Genomic DNA, 19762 nt, shown 5'->3' on the forward strand with positions numbered 1-19762 from the left:
ATACGAAACATACAAAATATTTTATAAATATGTAACCAAACATATTTTAATTTTCAATTACTGTTTAAACTGTATTTTTTGATCAAATAAATGCAGTCTAGGCGAGCGTAACAGACTTTTCCATAGACATTAAACTTTTGAACAGTAATGTAAACATGAACACGTCAGTGGGGAGACTATTCTTTTAAACATGAATATGGAATGTGAATGAAATCTATTTTCAGATGTGAAGTTTAATGGTCTGTTCATTTCTTTGCAGGCTGTTACATCATACCCTACACCTCTCTTGACTGACATCTTGTGGAAACAGCCTCAAAGAACTTTGTGACAACTTGCTACTTTGTCAATTTTTAGAATTTGATGGGGAATATCTTGACACCATCTCTTCTAAAAGTAGCTGATACTGTGAGCTCTTGAGGACTAAAACATTTTTCAGACTGGACTGATACTGAATATACAAACTGGTGTACATTTTTCATTCAGTGGAATATGAGACATGTTATTGTTTCCTCTGATTTGATGATTGTAATGCTCAGATTATTTTTCAATACGAACTGTAACGTCCTGAGTAGATGCATAGCGTTTTTACTTTGCGAGAAGCATAGTTCAAGACCTTTAAACCATACGGTGCGATACTTGAACCAACAGATAAACAGGTGTAGTTTGTAATCCTCCTTTTACAGGGGTGGTTTTACTGTGACTATTGCCTAGTTTGATGTCTCTGACTAGCATCTCAGATGTGTATTCTCTTAATGTTTAACATTAAGGTCAATTATGGTCATGTCTATGCATACAGTAAAATGTAAGTGTGCCGAGCAAGCCTTTCAAAGAATTGGTATCAAGTTGCACACCACGGCAGATTATTTCCCTTGTACTTACGATCAGACAAACCTATTAATTTGACAACGTATTTCATTAATATATTTGATTTATGCTGGACAGATTGTTTTAAATAAAGTGATACAAACATATTCTATTGGACTACTTTGAAAGTGATTTTATATAGAAACCCAGACAGGTTTTTAGAAAGACATTTTAAGGCATGTGTTAGCTGGAATAGTAGTAATATGTATACACTTATTACAAATAAGAAAAATAATAGTATATGCCATGGACACTTTCATAGATGAATGGAAATTGGAATTGAAAAAAAATCATTATGGAATACAAATGTCAAATAAATCAAGAATGTTACATAACATGAACATACAGTATTATAACAAAAATAAAGATGCCATGTGTCATACAATGCAAAAGAGACATAAATGTATCTTTATAACATGAATACATAATGCATTTCATTTATTGACTTTAATTTACAAAGTTAAAATACTATCAGTAATTCCAAATATCAAGAGAATGTTCATAATTAAGTTGCTGGCAGAGATTTGCCATTGAAGTTTGCAGACAAATAATGGTCCACAGATTGTTTAATTTTACCTGATTGTATGTTTGTTTTATTTTTGTATTTCAAGAAAGAAAGACTATGGGCCTACCAGTCTTCTAATGTTTTATTTTGGTTACGTTATTATAGACGCGGTTTCTAGAATTTTAAAATGCAGCCTCTTGAAATATTGTAAAAATGTTTTGTGTTTGTTAGTGCTACAGTTAAATATTTTACTACCATGAGATAAATCCAGTATTAAATTCTGAGTCGCCTCGCTAGTGAATCGAAACTTTTATTTTGAAAAATTAAGGTAAAAGGCGTGAAGCCAACAACTAATGCCATCCACTTCAATATGACCACTTGCTAAGCGATAAGACATGTGAAAGTCAGCATTAAAAACATGTTATTCAAACTTATGCACGGTATATCGTTAAGATTAACTGTTTAGACAGATCATTTACACTAGAAGGAATCATGATGTATTCAGTATTCAGAATCGGAAGAACGACAAATTGTGTGCAGCGCCTATTAAAACGCGTGCATGTCAGATTACCACAACAGATTTCAGCTTTCCACACAAAACCACCTGTTTTTCAAACAAACCGATGTCCTTCGTCTAAATGGGCATTTTATGACACTCGCTCGCTTTACACAGGAGTTCATGTCTGTAGTAAGAACGATGACGAGGTGTCGGTTTCCAGAAGTCCACACACAGCTCCTCCAGGCGCGTCTGCGGCACAGAAAGGTACGTGCAGCTCAGAAAATGACCAGTGAACATAGTTTCCGCCAAAATACCCTAGTTAGGTTAGGAATCGGTATTACCAGCCACTGTCACTAGAAAAAGTAATGCAACTTAATTATTGTCAAGCTACTCTTTACAATAAGATTGATTTAGTTAACTATATTGGGTAACTTGGAACTAATGAATAAAATACTACGATTAAACATTTAGTTATTTATAAAACACCTACTAATGCATTATTCAAATCTAAAGTTGTGTTTGTTAATATTATTTAATGGACCGGAGGTAATATGAACTAACAATAAACATTAAAAAATGTTAATAAATATTGTAACAAATGTGTTGCTCATTAGTTAATGTTAGGTCATGGATAAACCAATCCTGGCGGGTTTTGTTTTGTTATGGTGGTTACCATAGTAACTACTGTCACCATGATAAGTTTAGTGCCAGTAGTATTCAGTATATACATGTCTGATTCTGTTTGTCTTTCCTCAACAGTCAAACAAGCTGGCAAAGATTTCACCTATTTGATTGTGGTGCTCATTGGACTCGGTGTAACAGGTGACGTTTTTGATTTGGCACAAACCAAGGCTTTACTGTGGACCATCATGCCACAGGGCCTCGGACTGCGAGGGGCCTCTGGGGCCCAGGGCTCATAGCATGCAAGAAGACCACCAGTGCTTTTAGGCATCAACATGCATTTCCTAATAATGATGATTGGGTTTATTTTAGCATTATTTATGTTTATTATATATACTATTTTTACTAGAACTACATTTTTTTTCAGTAAAAGTAATTTTGTTTTTTTTTTCCAGCTTTATTGCCGAAATTAATTTTGTTTTATTTAATTATAAACATTTTTTTTTTGTTTTAGTTAACAGCAACAACACTGGTCCAAAATGTGTCCCCAAGGTCTTATGGGATCATGATCCGGCTCTGGTTTAAACATCTATTTGATGATGTTATAATCATAGAGTTCAATTAAAGAATATTAAATTAAAGTGTATATGTTAAACAGTGTAATAAATTATCTTATTAGGTGGACTGCTGTATGTGGTCTTTCAAGAGCTGTTTTCCTCTTCAAGCCCAAGCAAAATTTATGGAAAAGCTTTTGAGAGATGCAGAACTCACCCAGAGGTCAGTGTATGGAGATTAATTTATTATAAACTATAAAGAAACCAAATATGTTAAATGCCTGAATAAATCAGCTATTTGCTTTATGTAAAGGTAATTGGAGCTTTTGGAGAGCCCATCAAAGGCTATGGGGAGACCAGTCGGCGTGGAAGAAGGCAACAAGTGAGGTAAATTTTAGAATATCAGTAAATACAAACACTTGTGTTATTATACCTGTATGCTTGACAAGATTTTTCTTTCAGTCATATTGAGTACATGAAGGATGGAGTCAAGTACATACGGCTGAAATTTTACATTGAGGGATCTGAACCAGGATTACGGGGAACTGTTCATTCTGAATCAAAGGAGGTACATTACCACATCTCAATAAAAATGGATATATGACGGTAGTTTCATGTTGGCAAATATATGACAAACTGCTTCTTCTTTCCGACAGAATCCTGAGACTGGCAAATATGAATTCAGGTATATCTTTGTAGACATAGACACGTATCCCAGGAGGACAATCGTCATTGAAGACAACAGATAAAATACAGTATTGGTTATGCAGTATTGGAAATTTGGATGACTTTTGTTGTATTGATCTTCCACAGATTAGTCTACATAAACTTGTGATGATCTGGATATTTAGACATGAGAGCACTTGTACTGAAACATCTGATAATTTGTACAAGGATTTGCATGTTTTTATTATAAAATCGGTGCTTTGTAATAAAGATCATTTATAAAATTGATATAGAAAAGCAGTTTTATTCAATGTACTGTAACGGGAATATAGGTTAATAAAGAAATTTGATATCTTTATTGTAAATGGCCTGTTGTTCTTCCTTTGCCAGAATTAAGACATTTAATGCAATGCAAATTCATCTATACTAAGTTTATATTTCCTTTAATTTAGTGAAAAGTGTATTAATAAAGTATATTGTTGTTGTTACACAGAAATTATTTGGAATTAGCAATTGGACAAATAATGGCAAAAACTAACAAATATATAACTAAATGAACCTCTATTTTTGCATCTACAGGTAGTACGTTTAAACATGTTTTTAACGTCCCTAATGTTTTGACATGCAATATGAGAAAATATCTCTTATACAAGACTGTTAAGTAACACATATCAACTTCTAGTTATGTATTTAACCTTGCATTCATAAACGCCTCTTTTGCCTGATAGGTGGCGATATATGATATTTAGGTGAATGATTTAAGATTATATAAAAACTAGTGCTGTCAAAAGATTAATCGCATCCAAAATAAAAGTTTTTGTTTACATAGGATATGCGTGTGTAATGTGTATATTTATTATGTATATATGAATACACACCCATGCATGTATAAAAGATATAAGAAAAATATGTTACGTTTATATATTAAATATATTTATATATGATATAAATTATTTGAACGTAAATATTTTCAAAATATATACTGTCTGTGTGTATTTATATACACATGATAAATATACACCGTACACACATATATTATGTAAATAAAAACTTTTATTTAGAATGCGATTAATCGTTTGATAGCACTAATAAAAACATACAATATTTAGCTACTCTATGGTCGCCCTCAAGGTCCTTCGAAGCATATTTACGGTTTTAAACTTACGTAAATAATAGCAATAGTAATTATGTTTCCATTTCCATTTCCATCTAGCTGATTAAACTACAACAACAAAGACGTAAAATAAACTTTGAAAGACTTTTAATTTGAAGTTGATGATTCCACGGAAGTGCGGACGCCTTGCGAGACAACAGAAGAACTACAACAAAAGCCCCTACGTTTGCTCATGAAAAAAACACACAGCCCTCAAGATTTCTCGGAAGCCCTTTGATGCTCTGAAGTATTAGCATTTACTAAGAGCGAGGAGCCACACTCGGCCTAAAGGCAGCCAGTGAAGCCGAGTTGCTCGAAAAATTACACCCAAGTGTCGGTGTTTGTATTTTATGAAGGTAGACATTGTAGTCCGTTAGCAAAGCGACTTCCTCTCGTGTCTATGAGGAGCAGATGCTTCGTTAGCTGTCTAAAGCTGGATTACAACGCCACTTAAAACGCGTTTACAAGGTGAGCTGCTTTTCTTTTGATAAGTTGTATTAATATTAAATAACTAGAAAAAGCTATGTGAATGCTTTTAAAGGGTTGGTGTTCCCGTGCGATGTTTGTTTATATAGGTGAAGTTTGTTTTTAGTTTATATAACAGCAACCCAACACTGTTTGAAATTGATATATAATATAATTGAAATAAAGTCTATTTTAAATGTTTCTAGAATCTGAGCTGCTTTAAACATGAGATCAGTTGACAGTTTGATTGATTATTCATATGTGGGTTGGGTGATTATTATAATTATGAGTAAATCAAGATTGCCTAGATCTCAAATTGACATTTTTCTTTGCAGATCTTGCCAAACTCTTGTTATTGGTTCTTATTTCAGTTTGACAGCTTGGAAGCTGATTATGGTAATTGATACCAACTGGTGAGAAGCATGGAGCTGTACTGGTACATGTAAGTTTTAATGCGATTAAAGTACAACGTATCAGCATTGATTTTGTTTATTTCAGTTTATTTTAGTTGGCATGTATCACGCAATGTGATGTAATCATACCAAGCCATGCTTGTGACTTTGTCAGAACTTGTTCTTTATCTTGTTTTAGAGTCGTCATAATATTTATTATGATTAAGATCTTCTTCTACATCTGCTGGTATCGCTCAAGGCAAAGACAGTTGGCTGCATACCTCAGCAATCCCCGAAACGCTCAGATCGTCATTGTTGGAGGACGAGCGTACCTGCACCAGATCTGTGAGAGACAAAATGTGAGTAAACTACAAGTTCAGTCCAATCAGATGCTTTTTTTCAAGGTGTGGGCTGCTTGGCTTGCGTCAGTCGCTGCTGATATAGTCACTGTTTGGAAATGTGACAGTTTCGCTTCCTGTGCAATCCAGTGTGGGTCTCATGAGCTCATTGTACATTCAGAAAGACAATAAGATAGACTGAAGTGTAATAGGTTAAGGTATCTTCTGTTGACTTCAAGTGGCATTTCCCAGAAGATTTGACTAGGTAAAGGGCAGAGAGACCGATATGAGCTGATAGACAACTCTTTTTGTTTTTCTTTTGATTACGCACTCGAAGGGGGAAAAGGATGTTGTGATTAAACACCAAAAAATGTACTTAAATCCACTTTGGCTAACCCTCATCACTGTTTAGTCAGTATTAGAGACACTTAGATTACACCAAAATAAATATTAGTTTGTCTTATTCTCTCTGATTCTTTGTTTTGTTTTTGTTTTGACATTGAAACTGTTAATGCCATCAAATAAAAGTAAATATTTGGAATGATATATTAAGGATGATAAAGCCTAAAAAGGAAAGAAGAAAAGCTTGTTTGGTTTAATTTAAAGGTGCCATAGAATGTATTTACCTTAGCATAGTTGAATAATAACAGCTCTGTGCATGGAAATGACATACCGTGAGCCTCAAACACCATTTTTTCCTCCTTATGTAAATCTCGTGAATGCAAAAGACCACTGGGAAATAGGCAAATCAGAACATAACACTGACTGTGATGTTACAGTCGGGATCACTAATAGTTACGCCCCCAACATTTGCATATACCCGGCCTGCCCATGTTCTAGGCCAGCCGCCAGCCGAGCCTGCACAGCCGAATCATCAGAAGTTCTGCAGGTATTGTGAAGAAACAAGCGAGGACAACAGCGCAAATGGCAGATCATGGAAATAAATGTTATGTTCCAGGCTATGCAGGGGATGTGAAGTGGAGAGATAGGTGTCTGTATTCAGAAAGGCACGGAAAGCAAATAACGCATTCTAATAAAATAACGCGAGCCAGTAAAGGGACATGGTTAGCTCCTTGCTAGAGCGGTAGCCTGTTACATTACAGTACATAAGATTTCACTAACCACATAAACAGAGTAAGGAGAGATGACTGAGGATGGTGGTGAATGATTTACAGATCCTGAGCACCACTGACAAGCATCTGATCGTTTAAAATGTGTGGTAAGTATTGCCGCTCCATAGTATACACAGAGTACATTCAATTGCGAATCTAGAAACTGAAAGTGAAACTAAAAAGCGATCGTGCATTTGAAAGCCCAGCATATTAATAGCGGCTCTTTGATGCCCTCATTTTATTTACAGTATAATTACCCAACGATATAACTGTGCGAAAAAGTATTGAAATATATATTTTCCCTGTGTTTCCTTCATGTGAGCTACTGAAATGAGCCACACTGTGAAACAGCCAATCAGAGCAGAGCTCAACATTATTATTAATGACCTGTTATAATATAATTATATAATTAATGGCCTGTTATAATAACAGGCCATTTCATTCTAGGGAGAAATCCTAGTGTTGTAAATGGACATGTAAACCATTTCTGGAGAATTTTTGCTCTTACCTAAGCCACATAAATTTAAAATATTGTATCAATGCATTCTATGACACCTTTAAACATTATATACAGTGTATATACACTACCATTCAAAAGGTCCGTAAGATTTTTTTATTTTTATTTTTTAAATAAAAGTAAATACTTTTCAGTAAAGATTCATTAAAAAGTGACTGTAAAGACATTTATATCCATGTTACCAAAGATTTCCATTTCAAATAAATGCCGTTCTTTTGAACTTTCTGTTCATTAAAGATTCCTGAAAAATGTTTCAATGACATATTATTAAGCAGCATATTTCTCTAACACCAAATTCAGCTAAACATGATGATTTCTGAAGTATCATGTGATGCTGAAAACTGTTAATAAAATGTATTAAAATATAAGATTTTTTATTGTAATAATATTTTTCAATATTTTATTACTGAATTTTTAAACAAATAAAATTCCAAATTCTAAATTTTTCATATTTTGAAATCAATATTCTTAATTCAAAACCTCCTGTTTTAGTGGAGATTGACAGGCCCTTCAACTGTTGTTCAGGAAGCATCAGGACAGATACCTTGTATGCTATTAATGTGAAGCAGTTATGAATTTTTGAAGGTGGCTTGGGTGATTTGGACCCTGATGACACCTGTATTTAGCACTGTCTGCTTGTGATCAGATCTTAAACGGCATCTTAGTCTAAGATGGAATCTTTAATATCTGAACACAGGAAGTATACATCTGATCACAGGTTTCAAACTGAATGGAAGTCTTCATTCAGTGGAAATTTAGCAATTGACGTTTTCAGCGCAAGTGCATGTTCTGTCTGTGTCATTCACCTACAGGGAAGGTTTTAGTGAACTTCCACTTTTACTGTTTCACAACACCGTTTTTGACCTTGGTGCTCTGCATTTTTTTGACTCGTGTAAACCGTTTCACTCTCTGAGCTCAAAGCTACAACAAGGAGCTGTTAAACCAAACCGAGGGCAGGGGTGTCAGTTCTAGGGTGAGTGTGATTCGCACAGACCACTAAAATGTGTGAGCGCTTCTGTTTTAGAGAATAATTTCTCTTGTTGGTGCTCAGCACTTGTCAAAACTAACCGGTGCCTGTGAAAAACCCTGAAGAAGCAGACGAGATGGAACAAGAACGGGGCCCAGAGTTGAGGGCCATGACAAGGCTAACAAAACCTTTTAGGAATGTTATTGTTTTTTTTCGGCAGTTTGACTAAAGCGTATTCACTCATACAGGCAAATTATGTTATCTGTGACTGTATTATAAATGGTATTTCTTTAAAAGAGTCTGAAATGTGTTCTCTCTCTAGCTCTAAAGTGTTTTGAAGCTGTAACACTGCTTTTTAAATTCAGAAAAGCCCTTTGTTTCTGAAAGAAAGCATGTTATGTTCAGAAAAGCATCTGGAAGCAATTTGCAGCACAAGTATTGAAGACTATATCAAGCCAAAGAGCTTTGCTATTCAAGTAGGGTTTCTATTTTAATATTTCACTGGATATTTTGGATAAAAATAGACTGACATTTGTTTGTGCTATATATTTATTAGCCCATCATACTTTTTCAAACCACATTTTTATAGGATATATGCCTATAAAAATTTTCTAGATTATGCAGTAATTTAACTGCAGTTTCTTCAGAAGATATATAGCCCTATTTTTAGAAACCCTTGCCGCCTGTAGCTCCCCACACAGGAAATGCCCTCAATTTGACAACAAACAGTTCAGAGAGATGATAAACGTTTGGCCTGTTTGCACGTTCACATGCCAGTAGTGGTTTTGTCTTTCATATAGTAGTTTTATAATGCATCTTGCCTTAAGAGATCATTTGTAAGGGAAGTTACAGCTTGCTGGTTTATTACAATGGATGCACGGTAATTTGTTTAATGCTTTGCTGAGCGTAATCAATAAGGGAAATACCAGTACATTAAGATCCAACCTAGTGGGTGACTTTTTCTTTAAACCAATTTTCATGAATCTGCATATGACACAAAAAATAAGTGTATCATATCCTTACTGAAACAGATCATATTGTGTTTGCAAGCAAAACTGAGACTCCAAGGTCTTGTAAGTAATAAACAAGTATGTAGGCCTGGGCAAGTGATTGCACAATTCTACCATTTTAATAGCAAGCATCGACCGGATCTGGTTTCACTGCCACATGTATTTAAAGTTGTCTTTAACAGAAGAAGTCAAACTCAGAAGCTTGTTGTGTGTAATGTGTTTGATTCCTGTCAGATTGTGGGTGTTTTAACTCCCACTGCTGCTCTGCTCCACAGACATCAATCTGGCCCAGTTGGTATGGAGTTCAGGACGACGGCTTGGTGGGCGAACCCTCCGCCTCTCTTCCACCATCATCCTCGCTTTCTCAAATGGACATGCCTCCTCCGTATGAGGCCGTGTCTGGAGGTAAGACTGACTCACTGTACGGCTACACCCCAGTCTGCACTAGGACAGAAATAATTCATTTTTAAGATTATTAATAAAATTTATAAGCTTTTTTTTGGAACACTTTAAAGGCCACTGGGACCCAACAATATTTATTTAATTTTTTTGGTGAATTTTTCTGAAGTCGTTCATGCCACAGTTTAAAGGGCTGACATTACAATTTCAAAAAATTAATTTTTATTTCAAATGAGGAGCTTCTGACTTTATTTTGTAATTATCAATTGGAAATTTATGGATCTATTGGAATAAAAAAAATAAAAATTTAAAAGAAAAACTGGCTTAAGTGTTTTGAAGCTGTTTTGGGACAGTTTCAGAGCTTTAAGGTGGAGTGCGAATTTCTTATTTTTGTTTACTGTGTTGAGAGGTGCTGAAATGGCATTTGGTCTCGTACTGTATTGCGTATCTTGTCAGTGTGTGCACTTGCTTGGCCATTTTTAGTTGGAAAGTAGGAAACTGGAAAGTGGGTCCAGCTGAATTGAAATGGTGATTTGTTGGATTGGTATAAAAAAGGGTATTATACCGCGGCAGTCGTCGTGTGAAGCCCTCTTAGTGTAAAGACCATCAACTCTACCGTGCGACTCCACCGGGCAGGGATAGAAGTATCGCTTTTTATTTTAGTTTTTTCATTTATATGTTTGTTATTGAAATGTTGTTATATGCATGTCAATTTTATTTAATTTCTTTATTTTCTTAAATATGTGGGTATATAGTATTTATAGAGTTGTAACTTTTAGTTTTAGTTACTTTTTCTTATTTGTAAGTCGCTTTGGAAAAAAGCGTCTGCTAAATAACAAAAGTAAAAGTAAGTAAAGTAATTCGCGAGCATACGCGTGTGAAGTGCAGACACTGATGCAAGTAGGGCTCGCTTCAGTCCACAACATCCAGGGGGTGTGGTTGGATCCACATCTAGGGGGTGAAGATTGGTAGGTTTAGGGGTGGAGATGGGGTGGGTTTAGGGATCAGGGGGTGGAGATGGGTAGGTTTAGGTATAGGCAGGTGGGAGGAGTTGGATCTGGATCCAACCACGCCCCCTGGATCTTGTAGGCTGCAGCGAGATGCTTCTTCACCGATGCGGGAGAGGTGAGTCTGACTCTGGGCTACTTTTACACTATTGCCACGGGTTATAATGCAAATTATCAGTTCTAAATTCACATTAAACCACGGCTTCATGGTTTTTTTGCTCAAATTTATGTTTGGTTTTGTGCTGGTATTGGTATATTTTGCATGTTAGTGATAGGAATCGATCTCTTGATGTGATTGGTTACTGGAAAAGTCTCTTTAAGGGTATTCTGTCGTCTTTGTTACTGGTTTGTGACATAGCAACCCGAGGGCTGTTTCAAGCCGCATTTCTGGGTCAGCCATTGAGAAACTACAGTTTTAAGGAGAAAATACTCAGCAATGGTGTTGATTAATGGATTGGCACATGGTTTGTCTAAAGCATATTAAAAACACCACATAGACAACTAAACAACATAAAAAAAACTTGATTTTCACTACAGGGGGACTTTAAGAAATATATAAATATGTAAAGTTAATAAAGTACATTTTCTCTATTTATTTTATGTATTTAATATCTTTATTTATAAATTATAAAGTGTAATACAGTACTGTGCAGAATTCTTAGGCTATTAGTATTTTCACAAAAAAAAAAAAAAGGTTTTAAGCCAGTTATTCTTCTGGACTAAATCCAAAAAAACTGTGGCAACATCTCCAAGATGCCTGAAGAAACCTTCCTGCAAAGCTACAGTACTGTTAAAAATTTTAGGCACGTGTGTAAAAATGCTGTAAAGGGAGGATGCTGTCAAAAATAATGTCATAATAGATTTGAATTATCAATTAACTTCTATTAACTCAATTAAATCAACATATGATGTGGCCATCCTTTGCGTTTAAAGCAGCTTTTGCCCTCGGTGCACTTGTGCATAGTTTTTCAGATAGCTTTGCAAGAAGGTTTCCTGAAGCATCTTGGAGATGTTGCCACAGTTCTTCTGGATTTAGTCTCTCTCAGTTTCTTCATGTAATCTCAGACAGACTGGATGATGGTGAGATGATCATATCTCAGTGTGGAGCACTGACTGTTGTCAGACTCCTTGAGCATACAAAAATCTCACCGAATTATTACAATTACAATTAATGGCCAAAGGAATGTTTGAAAATGTAAACTTATATTTCCTACTAACATACTACAGCATAAAATAGCTGGCTTATTTTTATTTTTTTGGTGAAAATACTAATGGTTTTTGCTGGGTCTGAGGACAAGCCTTAATGAAACCATTTTGTGCCGTTTAGAAGGCATGTTTATTCAATTTTTATTATACAGTCATGGATTTTTTTGGTCAATGGGCTGTTGCGAAAAAGTTAACCATAAACCAAAACAGGAATTTGTCTGCTAATCTTTTTCTAGTTGCACATGATTTGTGTTGGAGGATGGATTTAGCTTTATTTTTAGCGCTCTGTGTATATGGCAAATCCTGATACGGTTTGCAGTGTAAACTGTGTCGCACTTAAAATCATCTCTGAAAATGCCTTTCCAAGTGATTGCTCAGAGCGCAGCTGGAATGTAAATGATTAAATGTTTGTTGAACTATGAGCTCTTGCACTGACGCTCTCTCGTGTCTCACAGTCTTAGTTCATCCCTCCATGAGAAGCTTAATACAGTAATGCTAGATATGTTTACAAGGCAAATCACCAAGAATATATACATGTATGGTATAGTGAGGAGACTAGCAAATCTCAAGGGCCATATTAACAGTAAATACTTCACATGTCTCTTCAACCTAATATGAGAAACAGCATCTCAGTCACATTACATTTCTGGAGAAAGTCTCATGCTTTCACTCACTCTGCTGCTCTGTAAATGGTTAACAGGGACGATTTTATGACAAGAGGGAACAACAGTTGGAGAGTGGGCCTGGGGACATCAGCCATCCCAAATTAGACCAATGTTTCTTAATTGGCAGGTTTCATAACTGACACGTTGAGAAGGACGTTTATGCACACAAGCTGCCAGATATTGACATTAAAACATGGAAAAGGTTGAAATGAATTTGGCAATCAAGGCTCTGTGCTTCGGGTTTACTTCAGTTCAGTTTCTGTGCTGAGACTGATTGTTCATTCAGCAGCAGAGAAGGAAATCTTCTGGTGCTTGTGTGGATTGGCAGCAGACGGCAGATTCTGGCTCACAGCTCCATTCTCCTGTATCTTTCTGTTGCATTTCCCCTTTTTTCCTTTTCCATTTGTGCTCTCATCATCTCTAACAATGCCTCATGAGTTTATGAACACCAGATTTCAGCAAGTAGATCTGTGTCTAAAAGAACCCCGAGAACCAGAGGTGAGGTTGAAGAAGCAACACATGCATATACTATGTTTCCTTTGACTTAGAAGAGTGAAAGATAATATCTCCAGAGCAGGATGTGGTTTTTGCCGACCTTCAATGCCGCCACATTCAGCAATTTCAACGTTTCTTGATTGTTATTTGAGTGGAGATGGAAAACCCCCATTTTCCCCAAAAAGTTTTACGTGTAGTTTGTCACCTGTTCTGTGGAAATGTTTGGCAACATTTGCATTTGTTTGCTGTTTAGGACCAAATGAGCCATTTATGGTTTGCAGTGGCCTGCAGCATGAAACAGGATATTATGTAATTTTTTTTAAGAATGGCCTTGCTATTTAGCATGCATGCTAAATTGTTGAGTCATTGGAAGGTTTGGTTCTGCAGATGGTAGCTAAAGGTTTTGTGGCTAGCATTATTAATGTTGTTATTATTATTTATTATTATTTTTATTTATTTTTTTATATTCTAGTTGTATTTTTAGTAAGTTAATAAGTTGATATGTTTGTGTTCTGGTATCTCTTCATCTACCATAAAACATTTTCACAGAAATTTGTGTAAAATTACTACACTAAAAACTGTAAGTTACCTTAACATACTACAATGAAAAATTTAGCATTCTATGTAATTTTACTGTAAAATACTATCAAATTGTTGCATACTAACATATACAGTGATTAATGGTATAGATAGATTGATTAACATTACATTATTTAATGAAATAAACTGTTATAAGTCCTGAAATCTCCAGATATCTGTTTTAAACCTTTTGTATGACCTTTGAACTCTCCTCTTTGTTTTATGCAGCAAATGACCTGAAGCCTCCACCGTACAGTGAGTACGCTCAAAACGACGACACCGACACATCCCTGAGCATCGCCATCCCGGACGGCAACGATTCCAGTGGAATTAGTGATGCCCCGCCCCCTTACACGCCCAGCATCACCTCTCCAGCCAACCAGCAAGTAGATAGCCACAGTCAATCACAGCCAGAGGGAAGCTCAAGTTAGACCTCTCTCATTATAGAAACACAACAAGGGCTAAGGAACAGCTTTAGCCCCTCTAGGTCTTGTTTTTCCATCTGGACTTATTTTCTTCTCAAGCAAATTATACAAAGAAAAAATATTTCACATTGGTGGTGGATCTTGCTCATTCTCTTGACATGAGAGAATTTGGATGGTGCACAATATGCAGTATAAAGAATGAGACTGGCCTGATGCCATCTCCTGGCAGAGTCGAGTACTGCTCTGCCCACGCTGGTGTACCGGTGCTTTCAGTTCACCCATGCCTTATGCTCATTTCCTTGAGCAACACCACCGCGCATAGCCATACGACAGACGCAGTCATTTCGATATTTTCAGTCACTTTCACCCTCATTTCTTTGCAGTAGTGTTGAAGACTAATGCCATGAACACGTGTGACTGCTTGAGGAACTGTAAATAGGCTAGTGGGTTGATTGGTGCCAAGCGGCAAGCACGTTTCGCTTAGACAATGTTGTCGACACATTTCTTGCTTTCTTATTTTTCTCTCTAAAGTCCCAAAGGGAGATGTTAAAGGGATAGTTCACATAAAAATGAAAGAGATAGTTCAGCCAAAAAATGAAAATTTATGGAAAATTTACTTGCCCTCAGACCATCCAAGATGTAGATGAGTTTGTTTCTTTAGCGGAACAGATTTGGAAGAATTTAGCATTACATCACTTGCTCACCAATGGATCCTCTGTAGTGAATGGGTGCCGTCAGAATAAGAGTGCAAACAGCTGATAAAAACATAATTATGTACAAGCATTTCACATAAATCCAGTCTATCAATGTCTTGTAAAGTGAAAAGATGCGTGTTTGAAATCCATCAAGAAGTTTTTAACCTCAAACCATTGTGCCCGATTGAAAATGCGAGTCCTCTATCCATAATATTGTTTTCTCCGGTGAAAAACTTGTCTTGTCTGAATCAGGAGAGAAATATGCACAGATCAGAAAAACAGAAAAGCAGTTGAATATTATGATGTTTTTATCAACTGTTTAGACTACCCATTCACTGCAGAGCAAGTGATGTAATGCAAAATTTCTCTAAATCTGTTCCGATGGAGAAACAAACTTCACATTTTGGATGTCCCGAGGGTGAATACATTTTCAGCAAATTTTCATTTTTAGGTGAACCGTTCTTTTAATATTCTGTCATAATTTACTCACCCTCATGCAATTTCAAACCTGCATGACATTTTCTTCCATGGAAGTCAGCAGTAATGTTTAGTTACCAACACTCTTCAGAATATCTTTTTATGTTACAGAGCAGAAAGTAAGTCATACAGCGTGTCTTTTGGATTGACGTCAGGGTGTGTAAATGACAGAATTTAGACTCTTGGCTGAACTGTCTCTTTAAAGTATAAAGAGGTCTAGCCTCAGGTTTATTTATAAACTCAGTTTATATGTGATGACAAATAATTAAAAAAAAAAAACATTTGCCCTGATGCACTTTTAATGTGTTGTAATTGCCTTAATTCCGTCTGTTGGTAAGTGTCCAATATTCCCGAATCAACCAGAGCCGGTGTGGATCGTGTGGATAATGGTTATGACTCGTGTAAATGTGCGCAGTCCTACTCTGTGTTGTATTGCTTATCAGGTTAACTGTAATACACTGATGCATTTGAGATCACGGTGCCCTTATTAACAATTTCTGCTAACCAAAATAGACCTTTGTGTGTGTGTGTGTGTGTGAGAGTGTGCGTGTGTTAAGGCATGTTAAGTGTGTGATAGATTCAAAACTTCCTCGTGAAAATGTTTGTGCTTTGGTGAGCGCATGAAGTCATCTCTGTGCAACTGTCGATATATCAGGTTCACATAATGGGATCAATTTTTTTGTATATAAAAAAAAAAGTCCACATGAAAGGATGTGATCCAAGTGTGCTTTTAGAATACGTGTATGTAGTTCTGTTCCCTTTCCCCCCGATCACCGCAGTCCTTCATTATATAATTTCATTTAATCATAATTTGATTTAAAATGCTAATCCTGCGACATGTATTCTCATTTAAACTGAAATACTGTATATGCTATTTTTGTATTTATGGAAAACCCTTTGAATCTCTTTCAAAATAAAGATCAGTGAAATGTCTTGTTTGAAAACAGCATTTTTCTCCAACAAACTCGTTGCGGAAGTGATCTCAAAAAGTAAATTAAAGATATATTTGGTCATTACATCTGTTATTTCATCATAAACAACTAAAGTACATATTAAGCTATTATCGAAAATTGAGTATTAGCATATTGTATATTGTGCAAAAATAGTGCACACCAGTCAAAGGTTTGGAGTCGGTAAGATTTTTATTTTTTTTAATGTTTTAAAAAGTTTCTTCTGCTCACCAAGGCCGCATTTACTTGATCATAAAATATGTAATATTGTGATATATTATTACAATTTATAATAACTGTTTTCTATTTAAATATATTTTTAAATGTAATTTATTCCTTTGATTTTCAACAACCATTACTCCAGTCTTCAGTTTCACGTGATCCTTCAAAAATTATTATAATATGCTGATTTGCTGCTTAAGAAACATTTCTTATCAGTGTTAAAAACAGGTGTAATGCTTAATATTTTTGTGAAGACCATATATATATTTTTCAGGATTTTTTGATAAATAGAATCTTCAAAAGAACATATAGTGCACAATATGATATCAAAAGCAAAAAAGAGAAATATTTCGGGTTACACTTTATTTCGATAATCCACTTTAGACATTCTACTATAAGTGACTTTGTAACTACATGTCAACTAATTATTAATGTGCAACTACATGTCTACTAACTCTCAGAGTAGACTGTTAGGGTAGGTTTAGGGTTGGTAGAATAAGTTGACATATACTTGCAAAGTTTCTTATAGTCAGTATGTTGTGGACCCATCAAAATAAAGTGTTAGAAGATATTAAGCAGACGGTCTACTAATACTCTAATGACTGCTAATTGGCATAGTTGCAAAGTTACTTACTGTAAGTAGAATGTCTAAAGTGGACTATCGAAATAAAGTGTTAACCATATTTTGTGTACTAAGCATATACTGTCACTTATGATCAATATAATGCATCCTTGCTAGATAAGTTTTAATTTGCAAGAAAAAAAAGGAAATAATAGTATACTGCATATTTTATAGTATTCACTGCATGCATTTTCAGTACTGGAAATTGACAATTGCATACTGTACAATATATTTTGCATGCTGTGTTCTGTTTTTAATAATAAATTAAGTAAATATTAAAGTAAGTTTTGTTTATAACTCCCTTGGCAGTCCAACCTAACAATAAGTCCAGAAAACATGACTTGTTTGTTATTCACAGTGGAGATCTGGAAAAGCTATGCTGTTCTGTATCCTGCACATTTTGGAACAGCAGTTATTTGGGGTTTTTTAATTGATACAGAAAGTTTGCGTTCTGTGCACGGTTCACTTGCTATAAAAATCAGTAATAGTAAGACTTTCTGCTAAGACTTTTAAGCTAGTCATAATGTGGCCACTGCTTTCGACACCACAAGGGGGCAGTAGTACATCATTCTTCAGCTCAGTCTGTTCTGTCACAGTGTTCCTTTAAGTTCTCTGCATCTTTATGATAACTTGACTTTCAGGTTTTTATTTTTAACAGCCAACTGTGTATTCCATATTTCCATATTCATAACCCTGCAGAGCCAGTGCCCTGTGTGCTTTGCTTCCTACTCTCCTGTGTGGGATGATCGAATCTCAGTCAAATCAGTGAGGTGGGCGGCTCCTGGCATTCTCTACAACTTTAACTTATGACTGAAGAATGCAGCTTTGCTTTGCATAATGTTTTAAAACATTTGTACTACAACAGATCTTTCTCCACAGCACATGTAAATCAAACACGTCAAGAGGATGCTGGAGATGCATGTAGATGTCAGCTGGAGATTCAGTCTGCCCAAAGAATTACTCTGACCTTTATCGACCACTTTCAAATGCCACTTTTGGACAACAAAGTCATCCATACCCTACCATTGTATATAATAAATGTCTATAATCAGAGAATACAGTATTATATTAACAATTTAATGCAAAGTAACTAAAAAAAATGGTGATGCTGGTCATGCTCATCAAGGCTGCACTTATTAGCCTACCTGATGAATACAGTAAAAACAGCAATACTGTATCTATCAGTCTGTCTGTCTATAAGGATAAAAAGAACAGCATTTATTTCAAATAGAAATCTTTTTGTAAAAAAATATATACAATACTGTTCAAAAGTTTTTTGTTTGTTTTTTTCATAAGAAAGTAATACTATTACTTGGCAAATATGTTAAATTAGAAAAGTGATAGTAAAGATTATTTTATTTTAAGAAGATATTTTAGGTTCCAAAAAAAATTAAGCATTTGATATTATTAGTGATCATATTAAGCAACTGTTTCCAACATTGATAATAAATGAGCATATTAGAATGATTTCTGAAGAATCAAGTGACACTGAAGACTGTGAAATGAGAAATTAAACTGTAAAGTATATTAAACTAGAATCATTATTTTACATTGTAATAATATTTCATAGATATATATGCATATAGATAGACAGCTATATTATTATATTATACATGTTTTAACACAGTGTGTGTGTGTGTGTGTATATATATATATATATATATATATATATATATATATATATATATATATATATACTGTATTTAATTTGATAGTCACATTGTATTTTATATAGGAACCTACCTTTAGAAAATATATATTTGGAATAATGTTATGGTTTTTGAGATGAAAACTAATGTAAAAAGGGTAGAAAACGTATTTTGTGTCATTGCAGTGGTCCTTTAGTTCAGCATCAGAACATTTTTAAGCCCAGGTAAGCCTTCTCATCAGACTATGTAGATGAAAAGATTGGTTGGTTTGTGTGCGTTTTACAGCGTTAATGTTGGTAACATCAGCATGACTTGATTAAAACCAAACAAGTATCTTTATATCTCCATAGGAATATGTTTTAAAACTTGAAGTGACCTGTAACTTCATTGTTTGAGCAGGGATTGCACCCGTTCTCCTCCGCAGCTCATACAGGAACATATAACCCACACCGCAGACAGAAGCACTCAAGAGGAGGTAAGTGACTTTGCTTTTGGCCACCCTGCAGGAGCACTGGATGTGCGGCCATCATCAGTGTTAGTCATGTGGATCTGGTGTGAGAAACAAATGAAACCCACATATCAGCCATCAAAAATGAGTCCGCCACTATAGACTTGAGCTGACCAAGCTTCCTCACATTTTCTCTGACTCATCTGTGCTTCCTCTGATTGTCAAATCTCCATTTTTTTGAGGCACCAAAGCTGACCCAT

At 35.3% G+C, this 19762-nt stretch overlaps 3 protein-coding genes across 4 annotated transcripts in view; all 3 read left to right on the plus strand.

Moving 5' to 3' along the window:
- LOC306864980 (neuropilin and tolloid-like protein 1) overlaps nucleotides 1-974 on the plus strand; it is a gene marked incomplete at its 5' end in the record, with an annotated part of 106275 nt that extends 105301 nt beyond the window's left edge. The window contains one exon of the mRNA XM_079409311.1: nucleotides 260-974. The remainder of the gene's footprint in view (nucleotides 1-259) is intronic.
- LOC306864981 (mitochondrial import inner membrane translocase subunit Tim21-like) lies at nucleotides 968-4071 on the plus strand. Its single transcript, XM_079409312.1, has 6 exons — nucleotides 968-2132; nucleotides 2628-2690; nucleotides 3169-3266; nucleotides 3357-3430; nucleotides 3506-3611; nucleotides 3700-4071. The coding sequence occupies exons 1-6, from the start codon at nucleotides 1862-1864 to the stop codon at nucleotides 3790-3792; spliced, it is 705 nt and encodes a 234-aa protein (XP_079265438.1). The 5' UTR covers nucleotides 968-1861; the 3' UTR covers nucleotides 3793-4071.
- A 915-nt stretch (nucleotides 4072-4986) lies between these two features.
- On the plus strand, nucleotides 4987-16623 carry LOC306864979 (uncharacterized protein). Of its 2 annotated transcripts, none has more exons than XM_079409310.1 (5): nucleotides 4987-5330; nucleotides 5699-5769; nucleotides 5919-6078; nucleotides 9939-10068; nucleotides 14243-16623. In XM_079409310.1, the coding sequence occupies exons 2-5, from the start codon at nucleotides 5750-5752 to the stop codon at nucleotides 14443-14445; spliced, it is 513 nt and encodes a 170-aa protein (XP_079265436.1). In that variant the 5' UTR covers nucleotides 4987-5330; nucleotides 5699-5749; the 3' UTR covers nucleotides 14446-16623. The 2 variants fall into 2 exon arrangements, with proteins under 2 accessions (XP_079265436.1, XP_079265435.1); XM_079409309.1 differs by having other exon boundaries at nucleotides 4995-5330; nucleotides 5663-5769; nucleotides 14243-16551.
- The last annotated feature ends 3139 nt before the right edge of the window (nucleotides 16624-19762 follow it).

The sequence above is a fragment of the Barbus barbus genome, assembly GCF_936440315.1.
Source record: "Barbus barbus genome assembly, chromosome: 46".
NCBI classification, from domain to species: Eukaryota; Metazoa; Chordata; class Actinopteri; order Cypriniformes; family Cyprinidae; genus Barbus; species Barbus barbus.

Coding starts and splice junctions, on each gene's coding strand:
- LOC306864981 (XM_079409312.1), top strand. CDS start 1,862: ATGATGTATTCAGTATTCAGAATCGGAAGAACGACAAATTGTGTGCAG. Junction 3,431..3,505: donor GGAAGAAGGCAACAAGTGAG/GTAAATTTTAGA, acceptor TTTTTCTTTCAG/TCATATTGAGTACATGAAGG. Junction 3,612..3,699: donor TTCATTCTGAATCAAAGGAG/GTACATTACCAC, acceptor TCTTTCCGACAG/AATCCTGAGACTGGCAAATA.
- LOC306864979 (XM_079409310.1), top strand. CDS start 5,750: ATGGAGCTGTACTGGTACAT. Junction 5,770..5,918: donor ATGGAGCTGTACTGGTACAT/GTAAGTTTTAAT, acceptor ATCTTGTTTTAG/AGTCGTCATAATATTTATTA. Junction 10,069..14,242: donor GTATGAGGCCGTGTCTGGAG/GTAAGACTGACT, acceptor TGTTTTATGCAG/CAAATGACCTGAAGCCTCCA.